The 13371-nt window shown below is 40.5% G+C and overlaps 1 protein-coding gene across 1 annotated transcript in view; it reads left to right on the forward strand.

The window, feature by feature from the left end:
- LOC126470977 (neuronal PAS domain-containing protein 4) overlaps nt 1-13371 on the forward strand; it is a 1201991-nt gene that overhangs the window by 1115943 nt on the left and 72677 nt on the right. The window contains exons 7-8 of the mRNA XM_050099023.1: nt 974-1080; nt 11007-11160. Coding sequence (XP_049954980.1) covers nt 974-1080; nt 11007-11160 — 261 coding nt within the window. The remainder of the gene's footprint in view (nt 1-973; nt 1081-11006; nt 11161-13371) is intronic.

Consider the following 13371-nt stretch of genomic DNA (forward strand, 5'->3'; position numbering starts at 1 on the left):
ATTTTATACGAATATTAAATGGATTAGTATCTCGAATTCTTAGGAAACGGGACATTATTCAGATATGAAGACGCTCATTATGGACAGAAATCGATACATCGACGACACTGAATGAAATTAAAGAAACTAAATCTGCATTTCCAGGATTAATGACTTTATTCGGGGCTATGTAATGCCACTTTCCAGCAGTTCACGACTAGGAGTCGTGATATAACTCCAAACACGAATTTTTATGCCCAACTGCGTAATTACATGGGGCCATGGACACAAGGACCAGCTACTGCTTGTTGACGATTGAAAGAAAATTGTCCAAATGGCTCTGAGCGCTATGGGACTTAACATCTGAGGTCATCAGTCTCCTACAACTTAGAACTACTTAAACCTAACTAACCTAAGGACGTCACACACATCCATGCCAGAGGCAGGATTCGAACCTGCGACCGTAGTGGTCGCGCGGTTCCAGACTGAAGCCCCTAGAACCGCTCGGCCACACTGGCCGGCGATGACAACTGATTGAGGAGACGTTGTACGATATAGAACTCAGTAATCATCACGAAGAAAGAATATATAATGATTCTAAGTCCCTTAGATATTAATTTCATTAGATAATAAACATTAGCTTTGTTACAGTGGGGACAAGAATCCTTTCTTACACTCGTTTGTGGGAAAACAGAAAAGGCATGTCAATATCTTTCTTAGTAAATTAACTGCTGAAAGTTGAATTTCAGTTAATATTTCCGAAATTTCTGTACCGACGTCATATTAAACTACGACCAACCAGACAGAATTTTGCGCTTCACTATGTGACTATTTAATAGTGCAGTATTTCGTAAAGGGATGCAAATTGTCATACTGTTCGTATAGATCATGCAGTTGCCAAACTTAATGCTGTCGGTGAAGTATAAAGATTCTGACATGATAAAGAGTAAAGCGTTTCTGACCCTGTAACGATTAATGGTTTGTTGGTTTGCAGCGGAGAGTTCCACCTGGGGTACCCACGCGCCGAGCTGCAGGGAGCGTCGTGGTATCAGCTGCTGCACTGGGACTGCATGCGGGAGGCGCAGACCAAGCACCGCCTCAGTGAGTATTCACACTCTAAGTAGCTTCTGTCTTCGAGTATGTGTGTTTCACTTCTTTATTACTGGCATCGTGAGTTGGTTCCCGTTCGTATGAATATACAGTTATTAATCTCAGCTCATTCTCTGTTCCATTCCATACCCTAGATGGAAAGCTCAAGATACCTGTCTCTCTCTCTCTCTCTCTCTCTCTCTCTCTCACACACACACACACACACACACACACACACACACACACACACACACACAAACCCGGTAAAAAAAATGACGGCACGCAGCTGTTCCATTCCACAAGATATGATGGGTGGAAACAAACAACTAGCTCAAGGACGACCATGCATTGCATGTCTTGGAGTGGAGCGTGCACAGGATCCGTCTGTGGCACTTTGAATCTTCTCTGTCTCTTCTATTCTAATAATTAGAATTTAGGAGTGTCCCGGCCTGAAGAACTGTGTGAGCTTAAAGGTTGCACGATTGTTTTGAAGCGACTTATTTTTTTAACATCGCTCGGAGGATTGAGTTGGATGAGATTAAGAACTGAAAAAAGAAAAAAGTCACGTTCATTCCGAGTAACGTCATTACTGATGAGCACTTTCTCTGATCTGTTACAAATTTTGAAGGAAAAATATTTTGTAAAGAATAAATAAAAGGACAGTTTTCACAGTTGTTAAGGGGTAGTGCTAAGTTTAAATGGAGATAATGGGGCATCTTTTGCAACAGAAATATCCTTTATTTGAGTAGTTTATGAGCTTTGGGAAAAATAGTTACCCATACTTGCCGTTATCTATTGGAGAAGCAGGGTTTTCGTGTAATATCATTCAGTGTTTCCAATAAACAATGCCAGTCATATGACGAAAATATGAATGAAGGTTTCTCTGTGGAAACAACCCTTGGTCTGTGATTACGCCATTCTTCCTTCTTCCCAGGGACCGTTGAAGTACACATCAGAGGGAGGGACGGGGGGGGGGGGGGGGCAACAATCCCCTTCTCCAGTCGTAGCAGTGGTGTTTCAGTATAATGGAAATTCAGCTACCTGACTAAGGTCAATCATCAAATGTTGTCACACGTGGACGGCCATGGGTGAGTGACCTGAAGTGTAAACAAGGAGCCATCCGTTACGTAAAGCTTCGAGTTGTTCCAAAGAACGCATCATATACTACTAATGGGGCAGTGAAACCGAACAAGTGACCAGTTATAAAAGGCAATAAACTCTGCTGAGAGCGGTGAAGTGGGAAGGAAGACAAACATGGCTCCGTCTCACGGGCATCACTTCTGTTTATGTTCAGTCTTCTGACGGAAACATGTAAATAACATATGCGGTAAGTGCTCATAAACTGGTGAAAAAGGATCAGAAGCGAAATTCCGCTGAGTTTTAGAGCTCCGGTGACCATAAAGCGTGAATCTTGCGACAGAGCGGTGCTGTCCCCTTGCAAAGGCGACAAATATCCGCACAGCGGAAGCTCACCCGCTATTACGATGATATGGGCTACGTAGACCCTAACTTGTCGAGAAGTCTCTCACAAACAAAAGGAAGGCGTTGGGAAACTCGTAAGAAGACTGTAAAGACACCTGAAGCCACGGTTATAAGTGTCCAGGAAGACCAGAATAACTGACTTACGTCGACAGGGCTCTTAAAGTATCGGCCATGCACAACTTGATACGCCTGCTGAGAGCTCTCAGTTGGTAGTCTCGCTTTGTTCTCCGATCCACGATACTGCCAACTGCGGTTACTTTTCGTGCGATAAAATCTTCAAAGCATGATAACATTTGTTATATGTAAACCTTTTCGAAAATGATTTTAACGTTACTGTTGACCTTACAAGAGAACTTACATGAGAGATCGTGCCTTAAACGAAGGGAAACTGAATGAGATTTCAAAGGATAATAAAATCGTTCTGTATTGTGCTCAGATAGTAGGCAAAATTGGCCGAACTATATGGATACACAACGTAACTTTTATGTCAAATAATAGGACGAAAAGTGTAGCTACTTCTTGTGCTGAAAATAGGAAACAGAAGTTTTCTCCTCCGTGGCAAGAAAGAGGAAACAAATTTGAAAGTTAATAGGTGTTGTAAAGTTGGTTGTGCCGCTGGGTCCTTTTCTCGGTCCACTAGTTTTCTTGATATCTGTGATTGATCTATTGCGAAATGTGACAGATGATTCTAAATTTTATCTTTTTTTAGGAGAAGAGGTGTCGTTGTGAAAGGATTAGATTGTAATCTAAATGATTCGCGCAGTAGGGTAGTTGGTAATCTCAGCACACAGAGAGAAAGATATCGCTTAACTGTAACAAAACGCAATGCGCAAAATATCGACTCAAAACATTCCCAAAAACGACATTTCACTGTCACAGAATGATCCCATAGCCAGCATAGTCGAACATTTTGAATTCATGTTACTGAATATTACTTAATGAGCTTTCTTGACACTATTATATTCAGTGTCTTCACTATAAAAATAATACCCGTTGTCACCGACACTGAAACGCAAAAGCTTCCTTTGCCTATATCCTTTCTATCATATTTGACAGAATTATATTTTGGAGCAACAATGTTCTTTCATAAATAATATTCAGAACTCCGAAAACGACCATCAAAACAAAGTGCAGTTTCAGTTAACGAACTTCGTATTGCCTCTTTGTCAACTCAAACAGAGGCTGTATCTGTAGCTAGACCTAAGGCTACTGTCGCTTTGGAATAGGAACTAGGCTGAAATAAAAGCTGACGTACTGAATTTAGTACGCCACAAGTAACGCACCCTGAGCAATTCATGTGTTATAAACTTGTACTTTAAATGAAAAAGCGGCCTCCCTCCAGCTGCGTAAGTGGAAAGACGCCGACTGTGGCAGAACGTAGGAATAAACTGCTGTTGCTGATTTCGAGCCTCCAGCGACTCATTCACCCACTGACAAGTAGATTTCTCCTCAACAGCTAACTGATAACCTCAAACGGCCAATACATGGTAGTACATTTTGTCCATTCCGGTAACCCCTTTCGGTCGGGTCTGCTTGCTCATTGAATTGTTACTCAACAGAATGATACTTTCTTCCCTTGCCGGTTTTTTGTTTTTATGCACCGTCTATTCTGTTGAGTCCATGCCGAACCACAAAGGCACTGAAAGAAACGGAGCAGTTGAGAAGATTTGTCCGAATATCACATTTCGTTCGCTCCAGTGTCCTGAGGATAGTACGGGCATGAGTGTCAACGTGACTCCTGCAGATACTAGCAGGAAACTTACCCTGATGTTGAAAATGTTTCCTTTCCAATAATTACAAGCGTGAATAATGGTAAAGATTCAGTAGTCATCAAAGAATACGTTAAAAAACGTGCTCAAAGAGCACAACGGATCGCAGACGGTTCAGAAGATGAATTACGTCGAATGCTCATTAACCATGTAGTGTAGTTGTCCACTGCAGTCGACAGCTCTTAATGTCGCTTCTTTGGCGCTTTTAATCAGTCCTGAGGCTGCAAATGCATGGAGGCACAGCTCAAAGAGCACACCGGATCGCAGACGGTTCAGAAGATGAATTACGTCGAATGCTCATTAACCATGTAGTGTAGTTGTCCACTGCAGTCGACAGCTCTTAATGTCGCTTCTTTGGCGCTTTTAATCAGTCCTGAGGCTGCAAATGCATGGAGGCACAGCACCAGTAGGAAGTATCCACTGGAGTGGACTCCGTGTATTTGCAGCCTCAGGGGTGATTAAAAACACCAAAGAGGCAACATTAACAGCTGTCCACTCCAGAAAATGTAAATAACCCACGTGTTCTTACTAGGGGTATAAGGTTATCGGACAATAAACCAGAAAAAAAGAAATAAGAAACATGGAGTTTGTATAGCAAGAATCACAAGCCATCTCCTCTGCTTATAATTGTAAATATCAAATTGCTCTTCTGTTTATTCAGATCTTGCCTTGCGAGACAGTGCCTATTCGTTTTGGTAAGCGTTTTATGTCATTCAGCAGTTGGACGCCCTTCCTTTTTCCACAGTAGTCTGTTGACCAAATGGTGGTATGTTGTGTGTGTCATCTGTCTACATCGTGTTTTCTGAGTCTAAGATCGGGAATGTTTATGGCATTTGCCTTGCCGTGGACCTTAGAACCCCACCCTGGTTGTCTGGCGCTCTGCTTCAAGCCGGATCCGTTTAACCTCCAGTCTCACAAACTAGAGTGCTGCGTTATTCGCTGTAACAGTATTTCTGATGTAAATGTCGTATTAATCACGTCAATGTAGAGAGAAACTCTAAGCGTCGGCCTTTTCTCCAATTACCATTACGAAAGAAAGAAATGCGCGTGTTGATAGCAAGACAGCAAAAACTATTTATTAAATTTGAAACGATATCGCAGCACCCGGTTGTATTTGATTCTCATTGGGATTGTATCCGCAGTGTAATGCGTGAATCGTGATCTATGGATATACGTTTTCGGGGTAAATAAACATTCCTCAGAAGAAATGGACGCAGCTAAATGTTTTGAAGGGATTCTGGTTACAGTTATGGTCGCGAATTAATCTCACTGGCTCACAAGCTTGAATGGCGTGTGCCTGCACTCCTTTAATAGAAACACTGAGCCATTCAACGGGAAGCATTGGCCCATGAAATTGATCGGCGTGAATCAGACTGTGACCCAGTTATAGCAAAGGGTACCTATTTGCGCGCGCACACTCTTTCACAAAAATCGCGGCTACCTGGAAGTAAGACACCAAAGCATCATACACCTTCGATGAGTTGTGACGAGTGCGTTCTGCAGTGCCGTCAGAGCGATACTATTATTTGCAGGTAGTAATTGCTTTAAATGTTACGTTGTAAAATACTAAATACCGCCGTTGTCGATCCTAATCGAAGATGTAACCATAGGTTACGGAATGTACCAACTAGTTCCAGCTAGTTGGCGGAACTGGGATGCTGTTGAAGGAGTAATTACACGCAGATTGCCGAACAAAGGATCTAAGTATACGAACTAAGCTGACAGACAGTCCTCTAAAACCAACAACTGAATGACTGCGAACTAAAATAGTCACCTCTCGGCGCAATGACACATCTTAATGTAAGACAGTAAGCCTTATTACTGCATGCAACCACGCACCTAGATGGGTTGCCTTCCTATGTCCTTTCTTGATAATACGCGAGGACTGGCGTACAGCGAACGCATCCGGGATCAGTGCACACTCATTCTTTGTTCTCATTCTTCATTTGCGGAGCAATATAGGTAGAGTAAAAATTCAAACAATTACTAGACACTACAAGCCTGACTGTTCAATGGCAATTCTATTTGATGTCTTCTTATATGTCCGGTTATTCCTGTTTGTTCTCAGACACGACAAATTTCGCAATATTTGATTGCACAGGCTTGAAAAAAATTGCCGAAGTAAATGTCTCCATCTTTCCTAAGAGAGCGTGCCAAGACGTTCGCGTGAAGAGTCCAGAAAACCAAGGAGATTCTGGTCTACTAAACGCACTTACAGCTTAGCACCTCTATATTTATCGTTTGATGTAGACTTCATATTATAGTTACAGCAGACTTTTGAATATGCTGGACGTACTTTAATGTTACCACTTGTTTTCCCTTTAAAACATTACGGATACTATGTGTTAAAATGTATTTCCTGAGAAAATAATTGCAAATATAGACAACAACCAGAAAAATAAAGTAATGCGTTTCAAGAAACAACAGCTTATCCATACAACAGGTATATAAACATTTACGTGATTATAAAAACATGAACTAAATTAAAATAAATTGTGGTTGTTGTGATAACTGTGGTGCTGTTTTAATGAGATATATCAGATAACGCGAATACGAATGTTTTAAATATTAATGTAACGAATTGTAGCTTGGAACACGCTGTTAACAAAGATATTATTTATAGTGATTCGTATTATCGGTTGCAGGAAATACATGTAATTCTTCACTTTGGTGATATGAGAAATCTTTGAAAGGAATACAATCAATGGGGCTCAGGTTACCTTTTGGTGGAAGCAAACTGTGTTATTACTTCATGTAAATTTTCTTCAGTTGTTATGACTGTGTTTTCTGCTACTGTTACAGCTGTTATCATATGATTACATCAAGCTGAGTTTCAGTCTTTGGGTAAAAACGAATATCATAGATATAGGGCATACCAAATACGTCATCCGAATAACATCAAAAAATTAAAAGTCTCAAAACATTAATAAAGATGTAGTAATCCCATTTGAAAATACTACTGGCAGTAATAGTTACTGAAAATACAATAAAAAACGTAACTGAAAATACGATCATGTAAAATACTGCTGCAAACTACACTGAGAGTTTTCGTTACTGTTATTGATGTAGCAATGTGTGGGCCGCGACAAGACGAAGCATTTGTTTTTTCTCGTACATACACGTTTTATTCAATACTGGCTAATTTTCTCGTGTTCCCACATTATCAACTGGAGTCTTTTCTTGCACAAGGAAATGAAATAAACCTTTCTGCGGCATAAAACAGTAACATTTCTACATTATTTGTACAATATACCAATTATATAAGACAATATTTAAAAACCTATTCTAATATAATTTTACATAGTAGTTGATTGTTAACAACTTTTTTGTTTTCCCTGCAGGAGTAAATGTAAACAAAATGTTGGTGCACACGCCTCTTAGTTAGCAACATTGTTCTATATCGAAGACTTGACTATCTCATACCCACTCAGCAGCACTTTATAGATTGCCCCCATCGCTTGTGGATCATGATCGGGAATGTAAGTCGCAACAATAACTGTAAACTCTTAATCTCGAGGTCGAACAGACTCACCTTCTCCTGTTAATTATAAAATAGTTGCTTCTATTACAGTATCCTTATAAAGAGCATTTAGGAATTCTGTTAAGAAATTTATGAACCTATCTAAGCGTCCTCAGGTGCCAGTATACCATCATTCTGCTTACCTACACGTCCTACCCACATTCAGCTCGGTTTCATTACGTCTGGCGCTCCAGATTGTTCACTGACCAATTTGTTTGATTTTCTGTCTCTGATAACCACTACCAGCATGCATCTCTCCTTTACTCGTTAAGCAACCATCAAACGTTTTTAAAATTCTCTTCTTCCCCAGTTTCGTTTTTGTTGGTTTTTGTCTGCATTATATCTTAGTTCTGTCGCTGTTGGTGTTACTATTACTGGTGATTTTAAACAAATATAATTCGTCTGACGAATCGTTACTAATGGCAACGTACCGAGAGTGGTAGATACTATTTGTTGAACTTTTGTAGGTCGCTTGGTTCTCAAGAACTGAGCTCATAGAAGCTGGAAGGCTTGGGATAGATAATCTCTTGCGCCTAACAATCTTACAGATCCAACAATAACAAAATTTTTCGAAGGACTGTAGTAGCTTCGATGTAGTGAATGCTGTACTGTGGTGTCAGTTTCTTCCTCAGACGCCTCGGGTGTCGTTATCTCAGTTTGTTCGTTACGAAGCACATGTTTTCAGGGGTAGTTCCAGAATTCCGTTAAGAAGGCAGAGAATGTTATATCTTCTCCTTATGGAAGTCTATGCACTGGGCGGAGCCAACTTCCTCCACATAACGCGCTGTCTCCTGTTAGCAGTCAACATAAGTTTGACAAATAGTATAGTCTGTATGTACTGCAAAATTGAATATGACACACTGGGAACACTGTTTGTTTCAAAATTAACAGTTACAGAGAAATATAAGAATGTATGTAGTATTTACTAAGGACTGCTGGGAAAAAATACCACCGTGTTAACGCCTAACCAGCATTTTTAAGCCATTATCAACAATGGCTGCTGTCACTGTTCCGTGTTAAATAATCATCAGACGGTTTATAGCTTATAGCTTTCACATTAATGTGTAAGCTTGTTCCTGTGTTTCTCTGCAGACTGCAGATATTGAAACATGTCCTGTTATTTTGTATGCAATAAAGCAAACTGCCCAGTAGTGCGTATTCATTGGTTTTTATGTTATTGCTGGACTAGTGTTGGACAAATAAGTATCTTCAGCGGCATCCCATGTACAAGGTGCTTGTTTTAACTTGAGGCAACTAACTGCCTCGGAAACGACGCATTAGACGAAAAATGTCTTAGGTGAAAATTTGAAATTGGTAAAGGGGACATCTGTCTATGCTACAACTAGCCGCCTCCTAAACATCCCTCCTGCGTGGGAAGAGTCAATTTTGTATTTTCAAATAGGAAGGCCCCCCTCTTTTTATTGCATATTCAGTTCCTACGCCAAAAATGCGTTCTGTTTACTCTAACCAATGTTTCCCATTCGTGGTAGATGGCGATGTAATCGACAAATACACGTGTGCCTGCTTTAACGGACGAATTTGATACTTCGTTTCAGATGTAAATGTAAGCCTTTGTGCTCTCACGGCTCATATGGATGTTCAAACGTTACTTGAGTGTTATAAATATGACTGTACAGTGGAAATAATATGGCTAAACATTAACATTTCTGGCAAAAAGCCGCCTGTACAATACACATAGTTTTCTGTCCCCTGCTGGGTTGATTGTGATGGGTCCCCAAATTATCGGAATACTTGATTTCGATGGCCGTCCTTGAACCACGTCATCGAGTTGACTGATTTCGGTGTATCTAATCGCTGTAACGCTGGCGCTGGCCGCTGCACGGCTACCGGCGGAATACGAATCACTAGCACTGTAATGCATTGTAGTAATGCGAAATAGCCATGAAGTGATAGTGACAGGGGCACCAGTCAAGGACACTCAGCGAAATCTAGCCCCGCCATATGGAGACGCAAGGGGACTCACCGAAATCAAACACTTCAATGGTGAGAGGCACGGGGAGTCAGCGATATCAAGCATTCCGACGGCAGGAGAAAACTGCTACATCCACGTCGTTGTTCTCAGATCACATAGTTTCTAACGAGGCACCGAAATGGTTAATCATATTGTAATGTACAATCAAATTTGCAACACTAAAGTAAATTTCGAATACAAATATAAACCGTTAGAAAACAAACGTTTACATTTACATCATAATGAAATGTACAATCAAATGTGTCGGTTCTTAATTGCAAAAACAGGCACATTTGACGTTTGTCAGTAACAGCGCTATGTACCACTAATGGAAAACAATTGTTTCAGTAAAACGTACGTATTTTGTGGCGTAGAATCCGAATATGCAATAACAATGGGTAGGTTCCCATTTGAAAATACAAAGTTGACCCCCCCCCCCCCCCCGCACGTTTGAGGTTGTAAGGATGGGCCCAGTTGTACAACAGGCAGATGTTCCCCTGACTAATATTAACTTTACACCTAAACCTTTTATTTTTTTGCGTTCGATGCATCGTTTTGGAGATATTTACTGTCTCAAGTTAAAACGAACACCCTGTTTATTCAACATATTACACCATATACATATTTTTAAAATTGTATATATGGTTATTTTAGCTGATGGCAAAGACATTTATTAATAACATTCATGTAATGATCCTATTGTATGGCAATAGTACTCGGCATATAAATTTTGGTGTTGTGCAGTTGTATAGTAACATAAAATATGTTATCGGCAAATGTCTTTGGCGCGTGTGTTAAAATAGTAATATTAATAGTAATAATATATGGATGTAAAGCACATCGTCATTACCAACTTACGAATAATGCTGATTGCCATTGCCATTTGGATAATTACATGAATGTTAGCAGCAAATGTCTTCGACATGTGCTAAATAAATTACATGTATAGGATGCGGTTAGAGATGAGCCTGTGCTCTATATTATTCCATCAATAAAGTAAGATATATGAAGTTCACTCTATTGAGCATCTTATGTCGGTATGTGTAAAACACATAACATGTTTTCAGTTAATGTGTAGTGTTTTAATAAGTGTAAAATCGGTTTACGAAGATATGACTTTGGGCCTGACACAAATAGCTAAGTATGGACGGAGGGTGGGAGTGGTGGTGTGTGACGCGTGGCGTTGTGTCGGCAGTCACGCAGTCGGAGCAGGACCGGTCGTGCATCCTGCTGCTGCGGCTGCAGCGGCGCGCCGGCGACTGGCTGTGGGTGCACTGCGTGCTGCAGGTGAAGGACAGCGTCGACAGCAGCCAGCAGCCCGTCATCGTCTGCACCAACCAGGTCCTCAGGTAAAGCCAGCACTAGCTTTAGTCCCAGCATCAGCCTTCCGCCACTTGAAAACGCCATTCATTTACAGAGGTTGTTCAAAAATATGGAAACACCGCGAGAAATGCACGCTTGAACATAAACGCGGATGCTAGCCAAGCCTGCAGGTTATGCCGTTGTATTTGACCACGCATGGCGTCTTCAATACGCTCCAAGTGACACTTGGTGACGCCTCGGTCAGAACAGTGTTATGTGTAGTCACGAGTGCGTTATGTTGGAGCCAAGTGAATTCGAATGTGGGCAGATCGATGGTACTAGTGTGGTGGGTGCTTCCGTAACCGAGATAGCCGAAGTGTCTGGTGTTTCAAGAGGCATCACATGGAGTATTTATGTTGTGAACAGGGATAGCGGAAGAATATCATTACCTTACCAGAGAATGGTCCAGTTTGACATGTCGAAGCCGCCTCTGAAGTTTTTCACTCAGGAAGAATGCACAGAAACAAATACTCTGTAAAAATTTTAGGTTTCAAGGCGCGCGGTAAGTATTTTTATAAGAAATTTATAGTTGCTCAGTCTTCCCATATAACAATGGTTTGTACAGCCATTCTTGCCTAGCGCGCGACCCGCCGAATAAGAAGACAGAGCGATGACAAGAGAACATTGCACGGCATAACGCGAAATCGAGAGTGCGCACATGCTAATTGTACGTACTTAAACCATACCATAAATGTCTCAAATCGTTAATATTTTCAATGACTTGCAGTTCATATAGACAGCTAAACTGTTGCCGATGTAATTGTTACACAAATGACTGGAAGAGGAAACAAAATCAAGGCGTATATCATATTACATTACACACGTCTTCCATCAATTGGGCCTTTCATTTGATAGAGTGAAACATTTTGTAAAAATTCTTTTAGCGTGGTTCTAACAATAATTTTTGAATAATGCGTTTTTTACTGACAATGGAACATTTTCTTGCTTATTTCCCGTAGTCATCACAAAAACGCGACGTGTGTATTGGATGACGAAAACAAACGTTTTCCTTACAGAAGGTACACTTGATATAAAGATTTGTGCATTCAGGCGTTTCACTATAAGTTCTAGTTTTATTCAGACAGAATTTGGATGGGGGTAAGAAATGGTCGTGACCGTTCATCTAAATATTGTGTTGCATACCAGTCATACATGATCAAATTCGGAGGAAGTTATGATGCAAACTGACGATGCACAAATGACTGAAGTTTAACAATATTGTTACGTTGATAAACTTGAAATGAAAAAGAGCTTTCGCAAATTTTTTTCTCTGATAGATTGCTGGAAACTGATTTACACTGTTGAAAAGTTTCTTCATTGACTGGCTGATACACACTATTAATTTTTGGTGAAATCCAAATTATATTAAAAATCATTCAGTCTTCTCCTAAAGACAGAGGTGTTTTTATGTTCAGGCCGAGAGTCCAGTAAAAGCAAACATTATTTTCTGCAACTCGTAAGAAGACATTTCGGATGTAGTACTGAAAAATATTCTCTCCTTATTTCAGATTTTGCTACGTCGATTACAACATTTTTGAGATTAGACGGTCCTTTTTTTAATTTTTAGCTCTAATCTGCCTTGGTGTTCCTGAAGACAGATATAAATTAGCGGTAATCGTTATCGACTGATACTTACCAGTGGCATTGTTGTATACGAATGTGTCACAGCATTCATCGACTACACAAGCAACTGCCTTTTTCGCTCAAAATGATATAATGCGGTTTGCATGCAGCTCTTGCTCCAAACCTGTCAGGCTGGCTTTCTATACAGAATTTTAACAGATAACAAGACGCTGGAGACTGGTCCAGAGTCCTAGCTATTAATGATACTCCTTTATTTGAAGTAAACGTTGCAGTTTTACGAAATTTCCTGAACATTTTTCACCAGGTCGAAGAACCAGGAAATCAGTAATGTTCAGCTCCTTTGCAATTCAGAGGCCCTAGTGTCGTAGATTTCCCTCCGTAATGGTGCATTGACTCTCAAGAGCAGTTCTAAGTCTTTCGAATAGTTTTTCTTTCACACTTTCGGGAGTTTCATTTTGTGCCTATTTCGTACTGCGTTCAAGTCTTTCTCCCATATATACAATTCACGTTCAGATTTTTCGGAACGTAACCGGCTTTGCAGACAGCTTAACATTACGCATGTTCTCCCTCCATCGTTTGACCAAAAAAATTTACAGGCTTTTCTTTGTTACTGA

This window comes from Schistocerca serialis, chromosome 3 (genome assembly GCF_023864345.2).
Source record: "Schistocerca serialis cubense isolate TAMUIC-IGC-003099 chromosome 3, iqSchSeri2.2, whole genome shotgun sequence".
NCBI classification, from domain to species: Eukaryota; Metazoa; Arthropoda; class Insecta; order Orthoptera; family Acrididae; genus Schistocerca; species Schistocerca serialis.